Source organism: Pleurodeles waltl, chromosome 10 (genome assembly GCF_031143425.1).
Source record: "Pleurodeles waltl isolate 20211129_DDA chromosome 10, aPleWal1.hap1.20221129, whole genome shotgun sequence".
Taxonomy (NCBI): Eukaryota; Metazoa; Chordata; class Amphibia; order Caudata; family Salamandridae; genus Pleurodeles; species Pleurodeles waltl.
In genome coordinates this window covers 817,743,570-817,770,387 of record NC_090449.1, presented here as the reverse complement: position 1 = coordinate 817,770,387, position 26,818 = coordinate 817,743,570, and the positions used below count along the sequence as shown (strand labels likewise).

Below are 26,818 nucleotides of genomic sequence, written 5' to 3'. Positions count from 1 at the left end.
CACCAGGTGGAGTCCCATGAGCTCTTGTCGCCAAAGACCAGTACTTCCGTCTTATCGGAGGTGAGCTGCATGCAGTTGGTTCGCATTCAGTCTGCTGTCATGGTCATGCAGTAGGTGAAGTTGGTCATGGAGGTGGTTGCCTTGTCGGTCAGGGAGGGATTGAGTTCAGTGTCATTGTCGAAGGAGTTGACGGAGGTGTTCCGTGAGAGGATGATGATGGCAAGCAGTGACATGTATATGTCGAAAAGGGTGGGGTTGAGGAGGGACTTTGCATATCAATCTCTTGGCCTATGATGTGAATGGTGGCAGTCTGCCTTTGGATTCTTCTTGTCAGGTAGGAACAGATTAATTTGAGACCAGATCAATGTATGGCAATCTCATTTAGTCCTCTCACAAAGGTGTTATTGGAGACCTTGTTTAAGGCCACAGAGAGGTTGATCAAAATAAGGGCTGCTATTTCTCCAGGATGATTTGAATGTCATCAGTGGCCACGATGAGTGTTGTTTCAGTGCTGCTGTGGATGTGATAGATGTATCTCTTACTACCATTACTGCTTATTGAAAAAGTGCTCCAGAATCCGATTTTATTTAAAGTCCTAGTTGTTATAGACTCCTTCGAAAGGAATTTGGTACCTTAAAAGTAATGCTTCTGCCTTTTGAACCTATTTAAAGGTGTAATTTACAACTAATCTCTTGGAAAGAAGCCTTTCTAGCAGCCTTCACTTCAGCTTGTAAAATCTGTGAAATTTAGGCTCTATGTGGAGAGGAACAGTTTATTATTTTCCAACAGGATAAAGCTGTGATTAGAGCTAATCCTAGATTTACTCAAAAAAGCTTTAGAACTAAATGTCAATACAACTATTTTCATTTCAGCACTTTTCAATAATCTGTTCTCTCCAGCAGGAAGGACAATACATTCTCCGGGTGTTAAAAAGGTTTTAAAAGTTTACCTAGATAAAACCAAAGACATTAGAAGATCAGATGCTCTTTGTTAATCATCGCCCATATGAATGGGATTAGCAACTTCGAAACAGTTAATTTCTAGTGCTTTCTCTCCTGTATTTTACTCGCAGCAATGCTAATATAACCTTGAGTCTTAGGCCAAGGAACCATTCTAAAAGAGTTAAGGCGGCTACCACTACATTTCTCAGAAATGTTCCCGTTCCTGACCTATGTAAAACAGCGACTTTGAGGTCCATACATACGTTTTCAAGACATTATCTTGATTCAGGGCAGATGCCCAAGTGTCTTTATGAAATCATTAGTAAGTGTACTTATTTGTTTTTTATTTCGCCCCCATCTTTTTGCCACCCTTTATAGGGATGGATTGCAACTCGATGTAGTGTTTATGATTTAAACAAAGATTTTGCTGAAGGAGAAGGAATAGTTACTTACCTGAAATCTTGTTTCTCCTCCAGGCGAATCTTCAACATAATCATAAGCAACACTCATTGTCTCCAGAGAAGAGACAGGGACTAGCTACAATTCCTCAATGATCCTTTGTCCCTGTAAAAATACAAAAAAAAAAAACACAAAAAAACACATACACACACAAACAAACTCACAACTGCCACTATTGCGGTAGGGTGGGATACTGGTGTTATGCTATGACATTTTTTTTCCCCCCAGACTGAAACCTGTTACATTACGTTGCCGTTATTTTCTCTTGTTACTTAATTTATTAAAAAAAAAAAAAAAGTTTGTGAAAGTTTTCTTGTTGCTGTACTGGAAAAATTATTTTGTTTTGGCTTCAGGTCTGTTTTTGGGACTGAGACAGCTCTAGTGAAACGCAGTGGATAAAACTGCACAGGAGGGGTGATGATGATCAAACTGTAGTTATAGTTCTCCTTGATCTGTGGGTAGCATTTGTCACAGTGAACCACAACACCCTCCTGACCAAGTTAGCATCTTTTGGTGTTGGTTGCACTGTGTTAAATTGGATACAATCCTGTAGGAAAGTAGCATCTTTCTGACATAGTTACCCCCACCTTTTGCCTGGTGTCAGTGTGTTTTGCTGTAGTACACTGGGATCCTTCTAACCAGGACCCTAGTGTCTGTGCGGTCTCCTCTAAATTTGGTTACTGGTAAACGTTTTACACCCATCATTGGCATACTGATGCACCCATGTAAGTCCCTAGCATATGGTACTTTGGTACCCAAGACATTGGTACACCATAGATCGCCTATGGACTTCAGCATGTATTGTGCCACCCATGGGAGCCCACGCAAACTCTGTCTGCAGGCCTACCATTGCAGCCTACTTGAAATGGTGCATGCACCCTTTCACCACTGATATAAGGCTCACCTTATATCCCGATCACTGCACTTAGACACTATAAGACACCCCTCTAGTAGGCCCTTCAACCCAAGGGCAGGGTGCATGTCCTTGGGAGTGAGGGTACCCTTGCATGAGCAAGTACTCCTACAAACTCCAGACTCCATTCCTTGGGCTTTGTAAGTGCAGGGAAACCACCTTAAGGTATGTAGTGGACACAGGTAAACAGGCGAGGTCCAACTACATAATGGCTTTTCCGCCAAACCTAGGCATGTTTGGTATCAAACATGTTTGAATCTCACAACTACACCGATTCCAGTGCTAGTTGCATGATCCCCTGTACTCTGGGGGTTCCATAGAGGATCCTCCAGTTCTGCCTGTGCAGTCTTACCAGGTCTGGCTGCCAACCCACTCTGCTGCCGATCCCAGACACTGTTCTGTCTTCCTGCTGATGAGCTGGACTCAAGCAGCAAAAGGCAGAACAAAGGATTTCCTGCAAGGTAAAGGTGTGATTACCTCCCAATTTGTATTAGGAGCCTATGAGCTGGAATGGGATGGCCTCTGAGTGCCACCAGACTGCTTTGAAAGGTGCATTGTGTGCCCTCTTTGCATAATCCGGTTTGCACCAGTTCAGGAAACCTTGGTTCCCCCTCTGACGCTAATCTACACAAAAGACAGGGGAGTGACCACCCCCCTGTCCAGCTCCTCTGCTAGGGATGTGCGCACAGCTCTGCCAGGTGGTCACTTGATTCTGCCATCTTGAAAAAAAGATGTGCAGAGGCCCCTGAGAGCATCTGACTGGTTAAACCAGGTAGATGACGTCCATGACACATTCTGATAGGTGGGTGACTTCAGAGTGACCAATCCCTTTTTAGGGTTACTTAAGGGCTCCCCTGAGGGTGGGTCTTAAGATTCGTCGAGCAAGACTCTTGAGGGAACTCTGCAAGACATCTTCTGCTCCTGGTCTCTGGAACCGCTGCTAGTCTGCTTTGGAACCGAAATAAAACTGTATCCAGTCGGGAGGTCTCCCAATGCAACATTGTTTCTTCAGCTCCTGCTAGATTTCTGTAACATGTGTGGCTGTACATCCTCCAGGGTCACAAGGACTCTGCCTGCATCCAAGAAGCAAGAAGGAATCTTCCTTGGAGTGAAGGAGTCACTCCCCTGCATCTGCAGGCACCTCAAGACAACGAAGACCGGCTGGTGGATCCTGCTGTACCACAGACAACGTGAAGGCTCTTCTCAAAGGTGGTGGTTCTGTGGTCCTCTTTGGGCCCCTCCTGGCTTCTGATCCACTTGGGAGACTGTGGGCCCCTGCTGCAACCACTGGAACAGCACCCATGTGCACCGTGACTGTTGCTCTTGCCAAGGCTTGTTTGCTGTTCCTCCAAGGAGGTCTGTAGGCTTTAAGAAGCCCCACCCTCCAGCACTCAGCAACTCCAAGATCAGCTTCAACTTTGAAGCTCCTGCGACATCAGACTTCTGTATTATTGTGCTGTTGAGGCCTCCCTGCAACTCCCTGTAACTTCCTGTGCCTGCTGCCAGTGGGTCACTCATGGGGGCTCCATCAACTCCGACTGGCTTTCCCTTCTGCTGAAGGCCTGCTCTGACCCTCTTCTAAGGGTTGAGTCGTTAGGACCCTGCTGGTCCTCAAAAACCTACAACTTACCTTGCAACTACTATTTGCATTTACCAAGGCTTGTTGGTGACCCTGCTGGGCACTGGCCCTCCTGCAATCCAGCGACCAGCGTGGGACAGCTCGTGGGTGACTCCACATAATACCTTCATCCTCCTAGACTCTGCAGCTAGACTTTACTATCCTGCAGGAACTTCACCTCCAAGAGGATGGGCATTGTCTACCTGCACCACTGGGACATCCCTGAGTGGTCTCGACACTGTCCCCTTCTTTTTCAGGTTCTTCTCTCCTGGGATCCACTTTCTGGTTCTACAGGACTCAATAACAACTGGAAAATCAAGGCTTCCATTAACTTAGAGGGCTTCCAACACCACTTCACCCCTATGCATCTGGGCTCCCTGGTGTAGATACTCCGGTCTTCTAGGTACCCACGGATGGGGGCACTCTCCAACCTTCTTTGTGCCAAATGGTTTCCTCAGAGTTCACTGGGAAATCCAAACGCAACGGTCCTGTATTAGTCTATGGGACACCTGGCTTGATGACAACTCTGCGTCCGGGCATCTGTGGGTTTACAGTTACTTACCTCTGGCATTTTCTTACTCCCAAGCCCCTGGGTTCCTAACACACTTACATTGATTGGGCACCTCCATTCTTGTACCACTTTCTTAGTATATGGTTTGATCCCCCACATAGGGCCCCATGTATTCTTCTGCTATATCTGGTTGTTTCTAACTGTAAATTGTGTGTATAGATATCTCCAAGTGAAGAGATATCAATGTTAGTTTAGCCTATAGTTTTGTAATAAACCTTTATTTTTGCAAAATCTGCAGCACCTGGTGTGGTCCTTTCTTGTGGTTGGTTACTGAATGACTATTGTGGTATTGCAGGTGCTTTACACTCCGTCCAGATAAGCTTTAGCTGCTCACCACAGCTACGTCTGGAGAGCTCTTGCTATCTGGATACCTAAACACTCACAAAGGGTTGCCTGGACTCCGTATAGGGTGCCACACCATAGGTGAACACCATAAACTGAGCCAGTTTCCTACAAATCCTTTCTCCAGGATTGCTGCCAAGCGGTGCCGCGACCCCGTTTTCGTTCAGACTTCAGGTGCATTTAACACAGGGTACTTACTGCAAGGGTTTGCACTTAGTCTGATTCTGTTTAATATGTATAAGAAGCCACTGATTTCCATAATAAAAAGGCACAATAGTTCTGTGGTTAATTATGCAGATGATACTTAATTGATCATCAGCTTGATGTGGCTATTTCTTTCCAGATCTATCTGATTAATATTGTAAAACAGAAGAACATTAAATCCCTAAATCTAAATGGAGATAAAGCTTAATTTCGCTGTTGCTCCCTGTCTAAGATACTGCCATCATTGCCCTACAACCTCTGGCCACTCTCTACAGAAGTTGAATTATGCTCTTCTGAAGCAGCTCGCAACCTTTGTGTAACATCTGATGCACATCTCTCAGTTGAGAAACATGTAAATGAAGTCGCTGGTGTTTGCTTTCCTCTGTGGTTTAAGAAAACTGTTCTCAGGCTACGCCTGCCAAGTCATTAATTGCACAGGACATCGTACTCGGCCCACAGGTTTATTGTAATGCCATCCTCCTTGGAGCCCCTGACGTTTTGATTAGGAAACCCCAAAGAGTCCAATCAGCGACTGCAAAGTTGTCACTGAATAGGCCATGAAGATCAGCAGCTTCCAACGCTATTAGGCAATTGCATTGGCTATTGTGCATCATATAGGAGAAGGATCTGGTACTGTTGCAGCATAGACTGAATAGATATGTCCCTAGAATAGCTCTGCACTACCCTACTGCTAATCTTCTGCAGGTACCTAGAGTTCGTAGAACCTGTCTGGGCAGTTGTTCCTTCTCTATTACAGCTGCTCAGATGTGGAATGTGCTTCCAGCGACTGAAATTTAGGAAAGCCCTGAAGACATGGCTTTTCCCAAAACAGTAATTTGCGCCTTTTCTCTTTACTATTCCAGGGTTTTTCTGGCTCCTCTCGGTTTCAAACAATTGTTGCAGCGCCAGGATACCAGTGTTTGGTCGCAGTGCGCTTTACAAATGTTATACAATTAAATACAGTTTTTATATTGCTTCTTTTTTCTTTCCTTCTTTCTTTCTTTCTCTCTTTAAAAAAAAAAAAAACAGAAAGAAAATAAGCTTACATTGTCAAATACAGGATGTCAAATACTTTGTTTTAAAAAGTTGTCTTTTTAAAATGAAAGGTCTATTGCACACATTTCTGTAAAAATTGCTCCATCACGTGTGCACGCCATAATCCAGTGTTTGACTATAATAAAGATTTCCGTGGAGCAGAACTAGGATTACAGGCAACTAACTATTCCTTCTTACACCTATGAACATGTGCTTTGTTGTTTTTAAGATATATTCCTCAATGTTACAGGCTAGAGCATGAAGCCATACTAGAAGAAAAACGATCTCTTCAAGATGCATATGATAATTTGGAGGAGGTAATGAAATTTGAGACTGATCAACTGAAGCAACAATTACAGGATACAAAGCAAGAAGGCGAATCTCTGAAAACAGAACTCAGCGTAAGAAAGCTTTATTCTCATCACACTTCCTGCTTCCTATATTGCAGTTGTATGAAACAGTGATAAGGTAATGGTGATGTTTATATTGATGCTGTGGACATTGGATAAGAAAAGTATATCTTTGTCTCATGAATACAAACAGTTTAATTAAAAATTAATTTCAAACGTTCCATTAATTTTTATTAGAATCTGTGTTGTTTACCCTGTTTCCCTATCTCCTTTTGATATCCCTAAAGTGAAGTCACAGACAGTTTAAATTGTAAGTTGAGCCCATGTTTCTGTAGTGGTACTCTGCAAGGCTCTCCTATTTGCTAGAATGTGCTGAGATTACAATATAGCTGGCATAGAAAATTTGTGCCTAAGTCTAGCTTTTGGTCTTGGCTTCTATCTTATCAATCATAAACTGCACCCAACTTTGTAATGGGGTTTGATACAGACTAAGCAGTACTCATATTGCATGGAGGGCATGCCTATATCTGATAGAGACTTCTAGCTGCGGATTCCTTATCTTTGAATTACCCCAGGCGTCAGACTGGATCTGGAAGACTTTTTAGGAGCAGTACCTCTGCGCACCCATATGCTGCGTTGATTGGCTCCATGCAGCGGTGTCTGCATCGTCCACACCGGGAGTAATATCTGCGTCCCCTATAAAAGCTGCACTATGGCACACTGACATCAGTTCTTTTCTTTCAGCGCCAGTTAGTGCTGAGCCGCACAAGAGCTTACCCCTCTGTAATTTTTTAGAGGAATGTTTTTGAAGTTTTGTCAACTTTTTTGAGGAATTTTCCTCCTGGTGCCTTGAGGATCTCTTTGAGGAAGACCGGTTTTAACTCATGTGGTGCCTGTCACTGCACCACCACACCTCGTGTGTCTGTGGTGTCTCGAGGACGACAACAGCTCCATGTTGTGCTCAGACTGACGGGAAGTGATACTGAAGGCTTTGAGGGAGCAGTCTCTTAAGCTGCTAGCTGTTTGGAAAGCGATGCCATGTAACGCAGCTTCCCCGAGATTTCGGTCCTGGTTGAGAGGAAGGTCACAGGACTGCTCCAGGAGCCCGAAATCCTCTCCGTTCCACTCAGTGACTGGGACACTTGGGTAAGAGGCACAAGAAGTCGTAGCGTACTTTGACTTCTCCTTGTCTGTTGGCCAATGCTACAGAGTAACTGCAACGTTCAAGGCATGGTTCTTTGGAGTCATTGCCAGGGTTGACTCCGCCCCTCCCTGCTTTTCCGGGAGCCAGAGAGACCACTGCTGAGATAAAATAATTTTAAGAGGCCATGCAAGCGTCCTTGAGTGAGCCGACCCTTCCAAGTGCCTTCACACTCCTTGGGGTCAAAGGGGGCCCAATCAGGTTCCCCACCAGCACCTCTGACCCTGGCTCTAATGGGCCCCAGTAGATTCCATTGTGGATCCGGACTAGCATTGGTCACGTCACTACAACCTTTGCCGATGGTATTGGTGGTGTCCGTCCTCTTTGCATCCCTGAATCCAATACTGTGCCGGAATGGAGTCAGACAATCCCAGCGCTGTCAGTGCCCATGTGTCCTATGTCGGCGCCTGAGCCTTATTCTGAAGGACAAGGACTCAGGGAAGAATGGGAGGGGTCAGTGGACCCTTTAGAATACCAGTTAGTCCAGGAAAGCAAGGCCTAGTGTTAAGACGTGGGTTATGCCAGTGGACTGGGTACGTTTCCAAATGCTGGCATGCTTTCCTCCCCCACACCCCCCACTGTGACTACGGTGGAGGGAGCAACATATGCTATAGCGGTGAAGAGGGCGGCTGAGGTCCTGGATCTCAATTTGCCCTCAGTGGTAGTCAAGATTAACATCTTGATGGAAGTGCTACAGCCGGGAGCTTCCTCTTCCGATCCCTTGCTCTATTCCAATGGAGCACTAACATGTCCTACTGGGAACCTAGTACAAACCCAGCACAGGGGCTACTTTGAATATAACAATTGCCTGCCACCACAGCCCCGCAACTGGAGACCCACACTTCCTCACCCAACACACACACTTAAGAGCTTGGTGGTCCAAGCCTCTTCCTCCCATGAGGTATTCACTGTCACACCCTCGGACAGGGAATCCAAGAGGCTGGATATCTTTAGAAGAAATATGTTTTTTTTTCCCCCAGCCCTGCATTGTGGTTAGTGAACACCACATGCTTATTGAGCTGCTATTTCCACACTTTGTGGGACATGGTTGCACAAGTGCTGCCACTGGTTCCAGAGGAGGCTCTGTCCATTCTCTCCCAAGCAGTCAAGGACAGTAAAGGCGCAGCAAAGTTCGTGATTTGCTCTGGTTTAGGCAGGACCGGCTAGTTGGGCAGAGCAGTTTGCATGACTGTGTCGCTCAGACGGCCACGCCAGTCTGAGAACATCTGGGTTTTCAGGGGATGTCAGGTTTCCCTCTTGGACATGCCCTTTGATGGCAACAGTCTCTTCAGAGACAAGGCAGACTACTCTATAGCGCCTTAAGGACTTGCAGGCTATGATAAAATCCTTGGACCTCTCAGCTGCCCTGTGTCATCCCCAGTCAGCTTTCACTCCTTTCGTGGCTATGAAAGGGGGAGTGGTTCAACCACGCCAGTTTTATACATGCCACCGTCCTGCACAAGCTTCCCAGCCTATGCCTTGGTAAGGGCCCAGTTCATTCTGACCCTGTGGGTCAGGTAGCCGGAAGTCTGATACCCTCCCGGCTGACGCAGTCCCAGAGCCCTCCTACTCTAGCCCTACAAGATCATGGGTGTCCATTTGGTGGCAGAATTAACCATCAGCTCTACCACTGGTAGTCCATAACATCGGACTTGTGGGTTTTACAGATCGTTTGGAGGGGCTGCTCCCTCCATTTTGAGTCTTACCCTACCCCTGTGCATCCATCTCATGACTGGCTGATGCAGGATCTTTTGTCTTTGCTCAGCGAGGAAGTCATGGCTGTCTTTGCCAACTGAGCCATAAAGAGGGTTCGGGTGTCAGAAGTAGGCATTGGTTGCTATGCCCTCTACTTTCTGCTTCCCAAACTAAACAAAGTTCTTCGCTCTACCCTAGATCTGCCAACCCTCAACCTCTTCCTCAAAAAGGAGATGCACAAGATGCTCACATTAGCTCAGGTCTTGTTTGCCCTGTACCTAGGAGACTAGATGGTAGCGTTGGACTTTCAGGATGCTTATTTCCACATTCACGTCCTGCCTCCCCACAGACGTTACTTGTGGTTTACAGTAGGCCATGAGCAGTTTCAGTTCGCCGTCCTCCAAACCCCCCCCCCCCCCCACTTGACCTTACGAGCGCCCCTCGGTTGTTCACCAAGGTGATGGCGGTGGTCTTAGCTCCACTGCAGATAACAGGGGTGCCAGTCTTCCCCTGTCTTGACGACTGGCTGTTGAAGCGGGGGCTTGTCCCAGTCAGTCGTCTCCCACCTCCAGAATACGGCGAACCTTCTGCTTTTGCTCGGGTTTACTATCAGCATTCTGAAATCACACCTGACTGCCTCTCAGACATTCCTTTTCATCTGAGCTGTTCTGAACACAGCACAGTTTTTTTTGAGCTTGTACTCCCGAGCAGCCAGTCCAGGATATTTGGGCAATGACACTGATGCTTCAGCCTCTATACTGGATTTCGGTGAGAATGACTAAGTCTACTGGGCAACATAGCCTCCTGCATCCTGCTGATGACACATGTCAGATAGCATATGGGGGTTCTGGAGTGAGACATGAAGTTACAGTGGGCGCAGCATCAGAGGAATCTCTCCGACATTGTCCAGATCTCAGAGAACTGCAGTGGTGGTTAACAAACTGTGACTAAGATAGAGGCAGACCCCTCTCCCTTCCCAAACCAGATCTACCAGTAGTGACAAATGTGTCACTCTTGGAATGGGGCAGCCACCTAGAGAGGTGAAGCTCAGAGGACTGTGGTCTTCGGCGGAATCCTGACTCGACATCAATAGGTTGGAGCTCTGTGCGATCTGACTGGCATTGAAAGCCTTTCTTCCCTCCCCATCAAGGGAAGGCTGGTGCAGGTGTGGTACCGCAACAAACAGGGCGATGTGGGGTTGTGGACCCTTTGCCAAGAGGCCTTGCTTCTCTAGACAGGGCTGGAACAGCAGGGCATAACCCTGGTGGTTCAATACCTGGCAGGTTCTCTGAACGCCTTGGCAGACAAACTCAGCAGTCTATGCCTAGCGGATAACAAGCGGTGGCTCCATCCGGAGATGGCACAAGGACTCTTTCTGCAGTGGGGAGAGCCTTGGTTAGATCTGTTCACCTCGACAGAGAACAAGCAATCTCAATAGTATTGCGCCTTGGAGTTTCCAAGGCGGCACTCAGCAATGCTTTTCGTCACAAGTGGAGTTCAGGCCTCCTGTACGCCTTTCCGACCATACCACTTCTGCCCAGAATTCTAAAGAAGATCAATAACTACTGGGCCCAAGTAATCCTGGTGGCTCCGGACTGGGTACTGAGAGTCTAGTATCTTGAGCTTCTAAAAATGAAGGTTCTCCACCCGAACCTGTCAACTCTGCGCCTTCATGCGTAGGGATTGAGCGTCAACAGTTGACAGCCTTCGACCTTCCTCCAGAAGTCTGGAAAGATATTCTGGCAGCCAGGCATCCCTCTACTAAGACGTATATGCCTGCCTTTGGAAATTATTTGTATATTATTGTACAGAAAGATCTATTGATCCTCTTTCTTCTTCTCTCTCAGACATCCTTCTCTTTATCTTATCTTTTTCCCAAGAGGGTTCTGCCAGGGGGACTCTCAAAGGCTATCTTTCTATCAGCATTCCTTTGGCTGCCTGATGAGCCTTTATTATTCAAATCTCCAATTGTAAATAGATTCCTTAAAGGGCTTGTACATATGTATCCACGTATCCTCTCCGCTCCTTCCCATGTCTCAGTGGAATTCAATCTGGCTCTCACTTTTATCATGTGAACTCCCTTTGAGTCAGTGCACAACTGTCCCCTCCGGCTGATCACCATCAAGACAGCCTTTTTAGTGGCAATAACATCTGCTAGAAGGGTGAGTGAAATGCAGGCTCTCTCATCCAAGCCGCCGTATCTTACTATGTTCCCAGAGAAGGTGGTATTCAGAACTTGTGCCTCTTTTCTCCCCCAAGGTGGTGACCTCATTTCACCTGGGTCAAAACATCACCCTGCCCACCTTCTTTGTTCCATGCATCCCTCTAAGGTAGAGGAACGACTCCACCTACTGGACCCAAAAAGAGCATTGTCGTTCTATCTTGACTGCACAAAAGAGTTCCGGGTGGATGGCCAACTCTTTGTTGGGTACCTGGGAGAAAAGAAGGGTTGGGCAGTACAGAAACAAACCATTTCGCGCTGTCATTCTCTGCATTAAGATCTGCTATGCACTGGCCAAGAAGCAGTCTCCTGAGGGCTCATTCCACCAGGGGCAAGGCTGCTACCACTGCGCTAGCACGAGGTGTTCCAGTCCTGGACACCTGTCAGGCAGCAATGTGGGCATCATTGCACATGTTTGCAAGACACTACTGCCTTCGACAGTCAGGTCCATCTCTATGGACCTCTTGCCCATTTGGTCCTGCAGGACTTTTTAGTGAAAAGATTTGTCCGCAGCCCACCGCCACAAGGTTATGGCTTGGGTGTCTATTCTAAGGTGAGGAATCTGCAGCTAGAAGTCTCTATCAGATGAACAAGTTGCTTACTTTCGGTAACGCATTATCTGATAGAAACTCTATCTAGCTGCAGATTCCTTACACCCACAAATGGCTCCCCGCTCTGCAGACACGTCTAATAGGGTCACGGATTGTCCCTTTCAGGGCTTTAGTTTTTGCACAGACAAACTGTTGGTTCTTTCCATGGCTCTGCTCTTCTGGCTTGGGAGTTTGTGGAAAAGGAACTGACGTATGCGCGCTGGGTGGTGACGTTATAGGTGACCGTGACATCACAAACAGCTCCAACGATGGCGACAACGCCTCACAGATCTGAACGCCGCAACCCGAAGGCGCGTGCAAGGGTATTGCTCTACAAACGTTCAGGATTCCAAGCTAACGCCGGGGATTTCTGAGGTAAGGAATCTCCAGCTAGATAGTCTCCAAGATAATGCGTTACCATGGCTCCAGGCGTAAAAACTCATGAAAAGTAACTGACACCAGTGTGCTGACCTATATAGTTGATCCGATTGTCACTTCCATCGCATATGACAACGCCACACGAAACTGATCAGTGCCTCCTACTGGCAAGCAGGGTACTGCTCACGAAAAATTTTCTGTTTCCAGTCTGATGCCTAGGGAAATTTAAAGGTAAGGCATCTGCAGCTAGGTATTGTCTCTATCAGAAAATGCGTTATCGATGGCAAGTAACTTGCTCGACTTTTTAAGTGGTGTGGGTAGTAAAATCATGTGACGGTGGTTAACTAATACTCCTATTTGGCTGCATTCACCCCGTGTCCTTCTTTGCAACCAAACCTACCCACAACTTTTTTTTCAGCAGCAAGGATGCTCTTACATTTTGCTTGTTGTATTGTCTAATATTAGTGCCTATTATAAATAGTTTTCAGTGGATTCCCATTATAGCTTGACAGCATTTTTACAGCGGGAAGGAGCACAGAGCCATAAACACTCACTTGACTAGGTATTCTTGTGTTACCCACCCCTCCTCACCCTCTGTCCCTAGCAATCGCTTTCCAGCTGAATACCTTGATTGATGACATATACTTGCTTGGTATTCTATTGAAAACCTACATGATAATGTAAACAGTTGTGACATGCCAAGTGCGTCGTGGGATGTAGGGTAAAGACCCAGAAATGTAGTCTGTTTCCCATGCAGATACTGCTATTGACTGATGTTCATCCACATTCAAGTGTTAAGCAATTTGCTTGTCCCTTTGTGGCTTAGCACTGATTGTTTCAATGCTCATCCGGCTTCATCTACGAGAAATTTGAATGAGACTAGCCAAACTGAAATGCCTGTTGCATATGTGCCTTGATGATTTTTTTAGTCTCTGTAAAACAAGCTTAGTGCTTTTACTCCTTTAAGAAATGTGAGTTTGTCTTGCCTGCTGCCTGTTCACAGCAGCTCACCGAGAGTAGCACTCAGTGATCAAATAAAAAAAAAAGCATTTATCTGCCTCAGTCCTCCTTTATGCTCAACAATCTCCTTTGCTGTGTTATATGAAAGGATGTCCTCCTTGGTCTCAATGATCCTAACCGATCTCTTCATGTAGTCAAAACCCTTATGTTGTGTTCCTGAGCACACAGACAATTCCAAGGAGTAGTTGACTGACGCAATAGGGGCTGCCACTGCTTATTCACCTTTGTCCTTGTAGCTCCCAAATCCTGCTGCAACCAGTAGCAAATCTAAGAGTAGGGGCGGATGTTAAGGATTGGATAGTCTGAGTCCTCTCTAAGTTTGCAGAAGAAAGGACCGTTTCACTCTCTAGCCTCTAGGAAGGTCCCTTGTGGGAAGAAAAATACACCAACTGGGGGAAAAAAGGCTTTGGCAGTTTTGTAAAACTTGATTGAGGGTTATAAATTGAGAATAGCAAAGCCCCAACCTCCTCCTTGGTGACATAAAGGAGACAAGTGTCAGGCACACTGCCAGAAGAATACAGTAGCAATTTCTAGCTGCAAGGAGCAAAGGTCAGGGACGAAATGGAACCAAAGGAGTCAGGAATGTAAAGAAAAAAACCAAAATGACCACATTGTGATGCATCCTTTACTTAGAATTACCCACTAGTTTATGGTCCTAGCAAGAACTTACATCATAGGAAAAATATCTTACTTCTTGGATTGGGAGCCTCACCTAAACATCTTAAGCCTAGGTTTGCCATCCAACACCTAACATTTCATTCCACAATCCTACTGCCATGATTCTTGCCTTGTAGTTCAGACAGATCATGGAACAACTTTGGCTTTCTGCAAGCACAGGGATAAGAGGACTGTCCCTGCACTGAGGGCATTGATCGTCTCAGATTGGTCTGCCTGACAAGGTGGACAAAGCTGCTTTGTCTTCGGCCTACCCTGGGACAATGGTAAGCTGTCAGTTAAGACATTTTTGTGTGTAAATTTTATGAAATGCAAAGCCATCAGGTTTCTGTGAATACATGCTTCCAGTGTAAGCTCATGTTAATTGTGAGGCAATTAGTGATTCTGGTGAATAAATGGTTTTGTACCTGCAAGGTGGTTTAGCATTTTGCTGAATCACTACTTACATCTAGCGTGATTTACTGGTTAAGATTAGTATCCTTATAGGGCTTTCAAACTTCCTTCGTCAATTAAGTGAGTACCATTATAAAGTGTGATAGATTATTGCAGGAAATTGGGTTACTGGCTGGGGGGAGGGGGTGAAACCCTACTCAAGCAGCAACCACAATTCCTGTCGGGGTGAAGTCGCAAGCAAACCCCAACTTAACCTGTGCTCAATCCTCTGGTAGCTTCACACAAAGCAGTCATGCTGAACTTCGAGCCAATGTGTAAAGTATTTATACAGCACTTCAAACAGTAATAAAGTGAAAACACAACACAAGAAAAATACCACACCAATTTAGAAAAATAAAATATTTGAGACCACAACAACAAAAATCCAATCAGTAGAACAGAAAAGTTCCTATTATAAAGATTTAAGTGAAAATAGTGCCTAAACGCACAAAGTGCAAACAGTGGTGATCTGGTCGAACCTGATCGGGACCAGTTCAGGCTGACTGCGATTGAATGTAGGCTGAGTACAGAGACCAAGTTAGGCCTGCTGAAAAAAGTACCCTAATCCTGTTTGCAAAATTCTGCATAGAGAATGCGCCGTGCAGTGGTGGTTCTGACGAGCTGCGATGCGAGGTCATTCATCATCGTGGTTGCTGTTGATGAGGAAGTAGAATTCGACACACAATCCTGCATTGAATATGCCTCGCACATCGGTTCTGAGGAGCTGCAGGCTGCGATGTGATGTCCTTCGTTATTGAAGAGTCAGTCGACGGAAGATTACAATTTGAAGTCCAGCATTGAGGATGTGTCCAGTAGCGACGGTTCCGAAGAACTCCGGGCCACGATGCAATGTCCTGCACCAGGGATTCGTTTCGATATGGAGTTGCGACAAGATGCATCAGTCAGCATCAGTTCTGTCCAAAGGACCAGAGATGGGCAGGCAGAGCACCTTCAGGCCCACTTCTAAAGCTCCCGGACTGGAGTGATGCCCCTTGGGTGGTAGGACTCACAGCAGACAGGGTCCTCGTGCTTGGGTTCAGGTGGTTGGAGACTTTCCTACTCCGGAGACTCTGATCAGGATGCCAGCCAACTAGCCCTTGGAGTCACTCTGGTTGTCTTGGGATCAAGATGAAGGTACAGCCCTTCTCATTCAGGCAGCAGAGTTGCAGTCCCTTCTTGCAGCAAAGCAGCACAACAGTCCCTCTGAGTATTCCACAGTGCAGAGGTGGGTCTGAGGGTCCGGTCCACAATATATCCTTTGTGCGAGCTTAGAAGTAGGAGACGTTTCTAGGGAGTTACTCTAATGATGTGTGTTTTGACCACTGACTTCGTGTTGCACCACTTTGCTTCTGGCTTCGCTGTCCACCGTCACATTAGTGGTCACCAGTTACAAACTCCATTTTGTATTCAGCTTAGCCTTAGTTTCACTGCCACGTTAAAAGCTGCAAGTGATTTGTACGTTGTGCAATGTGCATTCTGTCTTGTTTTCGTACTTTTCCCCCCAAGGGCTTAGGTTGATAAGAATGTACTCAGACGTCAGGGAACGGCCTTGTTTTGGGTTAGCACCTTGGGATTGTGGCCAAATCCGGGCGTGTTATTTTCAAAGCTAGCCAAAATCAATCAGATTTTTTTGAATAACTAAACTTCTGCAGGGAGAGGGAAGTCTGGAATTTTCCTCTTGTGTGTTCAAAGTATAAGAGGCCAAGACCAGAAGGACCAGAGACAGAGCAGATCTCCGCCGCATCCAGGACGCTGGAGTGCCATCCTTCCTGTGAGGATAATTGATCTCTCTTTCTCTCTTTGATCAATTCTGGGATCTGGTGATTTGATCTCTTATTAGGAGAGAGATGGAGGGTTACCCTTGCCTCATGGTGATGCATACTGTAGGGAGTTGGCTCTGTATATACTATCTCAGAGTGAGAGATAGTGTGCAGACGCCAAGGGTTCTCTTAGAGGTTGATAGTGGCAATAATAGATAATACTGATGCTCTATTTTGTGGTAGTGTGGCCGAGCAGTAGGCTAATCAGAGGGCAGTGTAAAGCATTTGTTGTAGACACACAGGCAATAAATGGGAACACACTCAAAGACTTAACTCCAGGCCAATAGGTTTTTATATAGAAAAATAATATTTTCTTAATTTATTTTAGAACCACAAGATTCAGAATTCAAGTCACTACATAAATTGTAAGGTACTTGGCATAGGTAAAAATAGAACTTTGAGTCTAAACAGTAATGTACACAGTTTAGCCAAAAATGGGGCAAAATTCAACAGTTCCTGGGGGAGGTAAGTAAAAAGTTAGTTTAGCAGGTAAGTAAAGCACTTATAAGTTCAGTCTATGGGGCAAAGGCAGCCCACCGTTGGGAGTTCAAGTCAACCCCAAATATCCAGCAACACAGTGCCGGTCAGGTGCAGAGGTCAAAGTGGGGCCCAAATAACATAGGCGCCTGTGGAGACTAGAGGTGCTCCGGTACCAGTCTGTTAGCAGGTAAGCACCTGCGTCCTCGGGGAGCAGACCAGGGTGGCTTTGTAGAGCACTGGGGGGGGGGGAGGTCCCAAACAGGCACACAGAAGACACCCCTCAGCGGCCCTGGGGCGGCCGGGTGCGGTGTGCAAGCAAGGTGTCTGTTTTTTCATAGAAATCAATGGGGGGACCCGGGAGTCACTCTGGCGATGCAGGCAGGGCACTTCTCCTTCTCTGCTGGGTTTTCAGGTCAGCAGGCCTTCTTGTTAGGTCGTCAGGAATCTGATTTCCAGGGTTCAGGGTTTCCCCTAAATACTAGATTTAGGGGTGTGTTTAGGGCTGGGGGGCAGTAGCCAATGGCTACTGTCCCTGAGGGTGGCTACACCCTCCTTGTGCCTCCTCCCTTTGAGGGTAACTTCAGCTCTGGTCACCTTAGAGGTGGACCTGTTTTACTCCTCCTTGTTTTTCTCATTATCTCCCAGGACTTGCCACCAAACGTAGGGGCTGTGTCCGGGGGGTGGGCATCTCCACTAGCTGGAGTGCCCTGGGGCATCTTAACACGAAGCCTGAGCTATTGAGGCTCACTGCTAGGTGTTACAATTCCTGCAGGGGGGAGGTGGGAAGCACCTCCACCAAGTGTAGGCTTTGTTTCTGGCCTCAGAGCACAAAGGCTCTCACCCCAGGAGGTCAAACTTGTCCCTCGGTGGCAGGCTGGCTCAGACCAGTCAGTCCTGCACTGAAAGATTTTGTAAAATACAGGGGGCATCTCTAAGATGCCCTCCATGTACATTTTGTAATAAATCCAGCACTGGCATCAGTATGGGTTTATTATTCTGAGAAGTTTGATACCAAACGTCCCAGTATTCATTTGTAGCCATTATGGAGCTGTGGAGTTCGCTTTGACAAACTCCCAGACCGTATACTTAAAATGGCCACACTGTACTTACAATGTCTAAGAATGGACTTAGACACTATAGGGGCATATTGCTCATGCAGCTATGCCGTCACCTGTGGTATAGTGCACCCTGCCTTAGGGCTTTAAGGCCTGCTAGAGGGGTGACTTACCTATGCCACAGGCGTTTTTTTTTTGTGGATGGCATCCTGAGGGTGATGCCATGTTGACTTTGCCTTTTACTCCCCAACCAGCACACACAATCTGCAATGGCAGTGTGCATGTGTTAGGTGAAGGGTCCCTTAGGGTGGCACAACACATGCTGCAGCCCTTAGGGACCTTCCCTGGTCACAGGGCCCTTGGTACCACTGGTACCTTATACAAAGGGCTTATCTGTGTGCCAGGGGTGTGCCAATTGTGGAAACAATGGTACATTTTTAAATGAAAGAACACTGGTGCTGGGGCCTGGTTAACAGGATCCCAGCACACTTCAGTCAAGTCAGCATCAATAATAGGCAAAAAGTAGGGGGGGTTACTGCAACCAGGAGCCATTTTCCTACACATACGTTTTAATTCATTATTTGCTTTGCATTATAATATAGATACATATAATTGCTCTATATATTGCAGTGGAGAATCATTTGTAAATTATTGCTGTGACAATTTTTAAATGTGTGCTTTCAGCATGCTAATCTCCTTTTAGGAACCTTGCATGGTGAAATAATAAATGTCTTCTTTGGACTAGGAAGCTCGTTCTAGAGATTTGTCAGTGCATGAGTGTTTCAGCTCAGTCATTAGTGAAAAGCAAAATACACTCCTAGAGGTGCTTGGAATTTCCTGCTTCCCTGGTCTCAGTTTGTCCGTGGTCACAAAAGAGTGGAGTAAGGCCTTTGAGTGTGCTCGGGCAGAGTCTTGTGATGTTCAAGTGTGGTCAGTGAGACATCCGCCCCCTATCAATTCAGAGATGGCCCATTCTGCCAACACCTATTACCCCTTGGACAAAAAGAAAAAAGGGACCACACTGCCTCACACTCAAGCAAAAGGTTAGCCCCAATGCATCATGGTAAATGCAGTCACTTCGTTTTGTGCTGAAAAAGTAATCAAAAGTCTTTCACCTAAGTAGGTGCAGCAAGTGCTGTGTATCTCTGGACACGTGTTTCTAGGTTTAGCCCGTCATCAGCAGAGAGCAGCCAAGTCTGTGGGGTTGCTTGAAATGCCGCCAAAAGTCTTCTCGGGTTTATGTACCACTCACTGGCGCACAGGTGCCTCTCCAGAGCTCGTCAGCTCGTTAGCTCAAGGGAGCAGTCATTGGACAAAAAGAAAAAAGGGAGCACACTGCCTCACACTCAAGCAAAAGGTTAGCCCCAATGCATCATGGTAAATGCAGTCACTTCGTTTTGTGCTGAAAAAGTAATCAAAAGTCTTTCACCTAAGTAGGTGCAGCAAGTGCTGTGTATCTCTGGACACGTGTTTCTAGGTTTAGCCCGTCATCAGCAGAGAGCAGCCAAGTCTGTGGGGTTGCTTGAAATGCCGCCAAAAGTCTTCTCGGGTTTATGTACCACTCACTGGCGCACAGGTGCCTCTCCAGAGCCCTATTACCCCTTGGCTCAATGTTTGGGAGCAGTACGTAAGCACCAACTGCACCTAGTCATGTGACCTAGGATTCAAGCACCAGACATCAAATGGTTGAGACAAGAAAAATACTTTTAAAAGTGGCATTTTCAGATTTGTGACATATAGAGGGTTTTAAATTACATTTCTTTAGGTACCAAACTCCACATCCCGACCGGCTGACAAATGCAAGTTATCACTTAAGTTAACCCAATGTTATTCAATGGGAGAGGTATGCCTTGCAATAGGGAAAAAAGACTTCATTTTTTTGCTACCAGGATGTAAAGGTTCAAAATACATGTCCAACTTTTTAAATACACTCTACCTTGCCCTATGTGCAATGTAGGACCCACCTTAGGGGGTAACCTTTATGTATTAAAAAGGAAGGTTTCGGCTTTAAAAAAAGGTTTATTTTCGTAGGTCAAAATGACAATTTATGCTGCACACTTAAGCTACCTGGCTGGCATGGGCATGTTAAAGGTCAACTTAAAGGGGGTGCCATAATTAGTACTGCAGGCACACCTGTAGCATTTAGTTTACAGGCCCTGGGTACAGGTAGAACGACTTTACAGGTAAATTAAATGTGCCAGTTAGGTGTAAGACATTTTTAGCATGTTTAAAGGAGAGAGCGCAATCACTTTAGCACTGGTTAGAAACGGTAAAGTGTGCTGAGTACTGAAAGCCACCAAAAATTTGTTCAGAAAACAGAAAGTTGAAGGCAAAAGTTTGGGGATGACCCTGCAGAAAGAGCCAAGTCCAATAGTTATGTACAGTGCTTAGAAACACCAAATGCTGCAGTATTAAGAGTTGCATTATTATTATTCGTATTATTATTAGCAGTCGTAGCATTTCCTGTTTTGTTATTTTAATGATCACTCTTCTGGTGTTCTAGGGTTTTTGAGTGCTGTTGCTCTAACCATTGGTTGTGAGTTTTCTTGTTTGGTTTGTGAGTATGGTTGAGACATAGTCAAGATACTCCGTTACACAAGGTAATAGCACTCAATAAATGTTACTGTCCGTTCAGAGCTGTAGCTTTGGGAAAACAGGCCTGTATTTTTAAGAGCACGTTGTAGATCATCAAAAATGAAAATAAAAACCAGTTGACTAGGCCATGGCACATTTTGCTGTACAACAGTAAGTGCCAAATCACAATTTTTTTTTAAACTGCCAAAAACAAGCACCCACAAATAAACTAAAAATACCTTTCCCAAGAAAAAATGGTCTCTGCGCCAGACTTTGGACTATTTCTTTTATTACTTCAAAACCATTTCATGTGGGTATTGGGGCTCCAGTGATTGGTATTGGAGGGTATGAAGTGCACTGGACTCACATTAGAAGACGTGTTAGTTGTCCAATTAGTCATAGAGCTCAAAATGTAACAGCAGGATTTCTGGGAAAATGGCCTTTTGCCCACAGTAGAAGGCGTAGGTCACCCAACTTTAGGAACTAGTATCTTGTGAATCACTGATTACAATTAGAAAAGAAGCCTGGGGCATCCAGTGGATCTGCTTGTGACAACTGGAGAACAGATTCAAGATTCAATCACACCTTTAAAAGACAACATCTCAGGAATCCTAAGTTGCACAGAAGACGTTCAGATGGTTAAAAATTTAAGGTGAACAGTCTCAACCATAACACCACTACCCCATGTAACTAGTATGAATGGGTGCAAATCCCTTTTGTACTTTCTATCAATAGTTTGGTGAGTGATCCTGCTACGTAATATGGAGATTTCTATCGGTATGACCACAATGTTCAGCTGATGCTCGAACTGTTATTAAAGAAGTCTTTATTGGCACATATGAGGTTGCGGCTTTCCACTTGGGCCCTGCTTTTGCATCAGTGGCATTCAGGGACACCATGGCTTCGTTAGGGGTCCACCTGTATTATTCGTCTCAATATCATCCCGAGGGAAACAGTGTTGTGAAGCGAAGAAACTGGGACTTAAAGCAATCCTTAACAGCAAGAGTATTAGGCACGGGTCGTAGTTGGCTTAGTCACCTATATGGGGTCTAGAGAGCCCCTAACAATCTGCCCAGAAGGTCCCTGGGAGGGCATGCCCTATATGAATGCTTGTTTGGAACACAAATGTATGTTCCAGATCTTGATGGTCCTGGCGCGGAGGCAGCAGTTAGACTTTTTGACATAAATGAACGTGTCACTGCCTTGCAGGACTTACAACAGTTCCATGATGACAACACGGCTGCCAGTGCCGTCTCCTTGGGAATAAGGGATGCACCAAAAACACCTACAGGCTGGATTCCAAAAGTGGGGGATCTAGTGCGTGAAAATATTGCTGTGAAAAAGGAGTTTGGTCTTTCTTATTGTGCATCGGTCCCAGTCCTGGCAGTACACAGTAGCAGCACTGTTAATCTAACACTGCTGCCTGGTTTTAAAGAGAACCACTTTGTCTCCATCAACAATGTCAAGCTTACACCATATGGCTGATCCTGCACAGCAGACCTAGAGGATATCTTGATAGTTCCCGACTCCCTCTCACTACAGACCAGGATATTCTACAGGTTTTGAGCAGCAACGCTGACACTTCCTCGAGCTTGGGGAGGGTGGAAAATGATCTTTCATTAGTTCTACTTTTTCAGCGACAAGCAACATCAGCAAAAATTAGCAATTTTTCTCAAATCCATCTCAAACAGATGGAATTGTCTACTCTGAACCACCAAGGGGGACTTCTGCCAGTGCTCCTCTATCAAACTCTGCTCCAATTTTTTTGCACAAACTGCTTATGGATATTTTGCTGATGTCAACAACTTTTTTATCAACTCATCTGCCTCTTTTGCAACTACGGATAGGTTAAAGGTCAATGCAAGGGGGAAGTAACCTAGACTTCCACAATACTTAAATGGCTAAAGAAATTCTATGTGTACAACCAATGTAACATCAATAGCAATTTATTGCAATATATATTTCTTTGAACATGTTATTCCAGACATTAAACGTATATTTCGTTTGGACATGTTATTCTAAACATCAAGTTTGCATTCGTTTGAATAGGTGCTCCTTGTAAAAACAGTGAAGGTGATAGAAAAGTGCAGGTAAGTAAAAGTGATATATACAGTATGTACAAAGGGTGGTTTTAAGAAAATTATGAACTTCTAGTGGCTCCTTCAGTCTTGGAACCCCTGAAGTCTCATAAGGTTTCTTTATAGTTATATAATCCACTCTTAAAGATATGTCGACGTTTCAACCCCGTTGTAAAGATGAATCATAAGGGGGTCATCATCAGGACAGGGAAATTCCAGATGGTAGCACCTATGGGTAATATAAATATCTGGATTACTAAAGGTCTGATTATTCAGTGTATAGCCTTAATAGTTGCGGGGAATCAACACTCACGTAATCTCCAGTGTAAAAAAAACAATCTGGTAGTCAGGGACATCTTCCTGGTAGGAAAATGACAATAATTATGGTAATCTGTTTATGTGATTAGAGTGTAGTCACAGATTAATCTATAAACACTTACAGGTAATGGAAAGTGTCCCAATGTCTGGGGGTCAACAATTAGCCAGTGGACGGTATGTAGTCAAAGTACCAGAGAGCTCGGATATATGGTATCTGGGGCTCAAGTAATCTAAAAGACATAATGGTGGTGTGTACTCATTAATCTAAAGTGAGTGTTACTCAAAGGAGACAAATAACTAGAAATAAAACTGGAATAGTAAAAAGAAGGGGCGTATGAACACTTACTTCTCAGGTAAACCTGATGGTATAGCTTTCAGCATGCCAGGGCAAGTCACAAACGGACTCCTGGATGAGTTTACGATGTATTGTGTATTACTTTAATGAAGCCGCATGTAATGCAGACGTTCAACTTTAAAATGCTGTGCTCCTATTATGGGGCGAGCATGCACTTCAATGATTGGTGCTTAGACCGACCAATCGCAATGCGTGGTCTTAAGTTGCAGAGCGGCGATAGGATTATGCCACCGGCTGCCGACGAACCATGAAGGGAAGGTTCCCCTTCTGGTCCGTTCTCATCGTGTGTGTGCGCGCATAGGCCGCAGGGTCTCGTATAGCCGATGTTTGAAAAAACACACAACACGCGGGATACTGTGGGGTGTCGGGATCTTTGAAGGTCCTGTATAGTCGATGCATGGAATAAACACAACCCGCGGGACACTAAGTGGTGTGAGTACATCATGATTGTGTTGCTGAAAAGTGAAAAGTAAAAAGTAGTCTACTGGAATAGCTTGGTGGCAATTAAATGTGTCTCAGTGCGAGTTCCAAAATATGGGAGAAACGCACAGAGTGGTATGTAGTAATAAAAATGATAAAAATAATAATGATGTGTGCCTTTGTTGGTTACGTAGAGAGCCGTGGTAGGTCATCTGTACATGCACATGGATCATCAAGCGGTACACTCCGTTTGTACAATATAGAGAAACACATCAATGAGTACAGTCACATAGTTTATAAGTATAAATTATCCTGCCATTGTTGGTTATGTAGAGAACCGTGGTGGGTCATCTGTACATTGTTAATGCACACAGATCATCAAGCGGTACAAGTTATGTTTGTACAATATGGAGAAACACATCAATGACCTAGTGTATGCTTCAGTGAGGGGAACGAAAGGCTTGATAAAGTAATCCAGGTATTGGCATAGTGGTTCTGATAGTTCTGGGTCCAAAATGGAACATTTTCCACATCATTTTCACGTCCTGGCGGGTGGTTATGGTGGCCAGTGGACACACACATGGTTGTAATGCACGTTTTGTAAACTCCACAAGAGGTTTTTGAACAAATAGATCAGACCCTCGCTATGTGTCATCAGAACATTCCTGTATAGTTACAACACACAGTGTAGGGAAATTGTGCCAGCAATGGTTAAAATGTTTCTCATTAGATGCTGTTAAAGAACACCTCAGTCTCCTGTCTAACAACACAAACTTGCAAAATTTCTTGTTAGGCCCCAGAAGACAATGAAAAAAGCACTTCTTATATGCAGTTTATAATGATCTTTGGAAACTTTCCCAAAAAGAAGCTGCTGCCCGTTTAAGGCAAATAGATCAGGAAAATTTACAGAAAGCATTAACCATTCTAGATAATGGGATTAACACCTTGTACGACCATATATACCCTTTAAACAACATTGTTCCATGTGCAGTAGACACTGTGCAAAATGACGTCATTTTTACAACATGGACAGAGCCAGCTTAGGTCCATTATGGAGTTAGGTTGGACACTACAAACATTGAAATCTGGTTGTGTTCCTTGGCATCATGTCAGTGAGAGGGATATTTTTTCAGCATTTAATTTGACACAACAAAACCAAATAATGGCTAAGGAAGCGACTTAAGTTAAGCATTGAGAAGGTAAAAATGTTGCCTTTTACTGTGGCTGAAATACCATCTGCTGAATGGTTAATACAAAGGGTTATCAATCTGCCTATTTTAACACTGCAGTTCACGTCCTGCTTAAAACACATTCCAGCGGGCATATATTAAAGGCTGGGAGATAGTTTCATCAATGAGGTGTGGAAGCTACCCTTTTCGCACAAATGTCTCAATGGCATGAAAGAGGTCTTTCTTAGCGGCAGTGAATGCAAGACTTCTGTGAGCCATTCAATGGTTTGTAGGCAGCTGCCCTTGCACGGGGCGTGCAACGCTTCAGCAACAAATTTAGCTTGCTGTCTGAAGGGAATTCCGGTCCCCTTGATTAGACCAGCATTCCAGGTGCTATTTAATTGAAGCTATTTGCTTCTTAACAGTGAAAGGTGTTGTGGATGTGAGCCAGAATTGCTTATGTAGTTTCCGTCTCTCAAATTGTCACCTGTTGCAGTAGCGTTATTGCCCCCCCCCCCCCACGCAACAGACGAAAGTAGCAGATATTTAGCTCCATATTGCTACTTCAAATGTGAATTTTGACAAGTAGACTAAAGGATTTGTTTCAAAAACATGTGGTGCTGACCTCTGCACGCGAGATCTATCCACTCCATGTGGCGAGTTTATCTGCAGAAATACAGCCCCTTTTAAATACAAACTTTCCGAGACACTTTTGTGAACTCGTGGGATGTATTTTTGCACGTCCGGTACTACTGGTATTGTACATTTCTTTAAGGCTGTTGGTTCTGGTTTCTTTAACCTTTTCTCCTCTATATTTGGCATAATACCTTCAGCCATACACTCAATATTCTTGAGTATCTTCTGAGGATTTCCCATTACTTTGTCTATAATAGGTGGCATCTTGCTTTTTCTGTTTTTTTATTTGCAATGGCTGTCCCATCGAACCGATGAGGATTGATGGTGCTTACACCAGTAAAACTGTTGTGAACACATGATGCAGTATTTTGGGCCACCACTCCTGAAAGAACTGGAGTGTGACTAGTCTTGGCATTTGGACCGGTTTTGAATTGTGTGCTGCTCGTGTTTCGATGCCTTTGGTGCCTTTTCGAATGTGCACTAAAAGTCTGTCTTTCATTGGATGCTGATCAGTTGATATTATCGCTGAGGGCTCATTACCAGACATGCGTGATGAGGGTGCATTTGCTACGGGAAGCCATCTTTGAACTGCCCTTTGTGGATCATGCAGCTTTTGCTTCAACATCTGCACAACACGAAATGCAGCTGCTTCCGCTGGAGCTCCGGCTTTGGAACATGAGTGTTCTTTGGTTCTCCTTGCCACTGATTTGGTCACGTTCCCGCCAGCCGAAGTGGAACGTTTCCTTAAATCGATTGTCCCAGTTGTAATTGGAGATTTTCAAAATGACACTGACTTTTAAATTCGGCTTCATTGATGACACTACTAAACCTTTTTTTAATTGTCCTCTTTACATTTTTTTTTTACCTACATGCTCAAGTGTGTTTTGACTTGTGATTGTTGACATCTATCTATGTAGGAGGCTGGCCTGGTTTGTTTTGGGTACAAAAGGTACTTACACCTTATACCAGGTCCAGTTATCCTTTATTAGTGAAATGTAGTCAGTGTCTAGAAGCCAGGCAGTCTAGGGGTAGCTGTAGCTGAGCAGCCAAGGTTTATCTAGGAGACCTGCAAAGCTCTTCCAATACAACTGTAGTGTTAGGGTACTCACACACATGAAAGAAAATACTCAGTGTTATAAAAACAAAGGTACTTTATTTTTAGTGGCACAATGCCTAAAATACCTTAGAGACTAATATATACAATATATTCACTAGAATGCAGAAATAGCTGTACAAAAGTTAGAAAACAGTTCAAATAGTGGAAATCA

At 44.9% G+C, this 26,818-nt stretch overlaps 1 protein-coding gene across 2 annotated transcripts in view; it reads left to right on the top strand.

Moving 5' to 3' along the window:
• Positions 1-26,818, top strand: part of KIF15 (kinesin family member 15) — a 930,781-nt gene that overhangs the window by 406,582 nt on the left and 497,381 nt on the right. For both annotated transcript variants that reach the window (XM_069211483.1, XM_069211481.1), the window contains exon 21: positions 6,334-6,484. In XM_069211483.1, the coding sequence (XP_069067584.1) occupies positions 6,334-6,484 (151 nt within the window). The remainder of the gene's footprint in view (positions 1-6,333; positions 6,485-26,818) is intronic.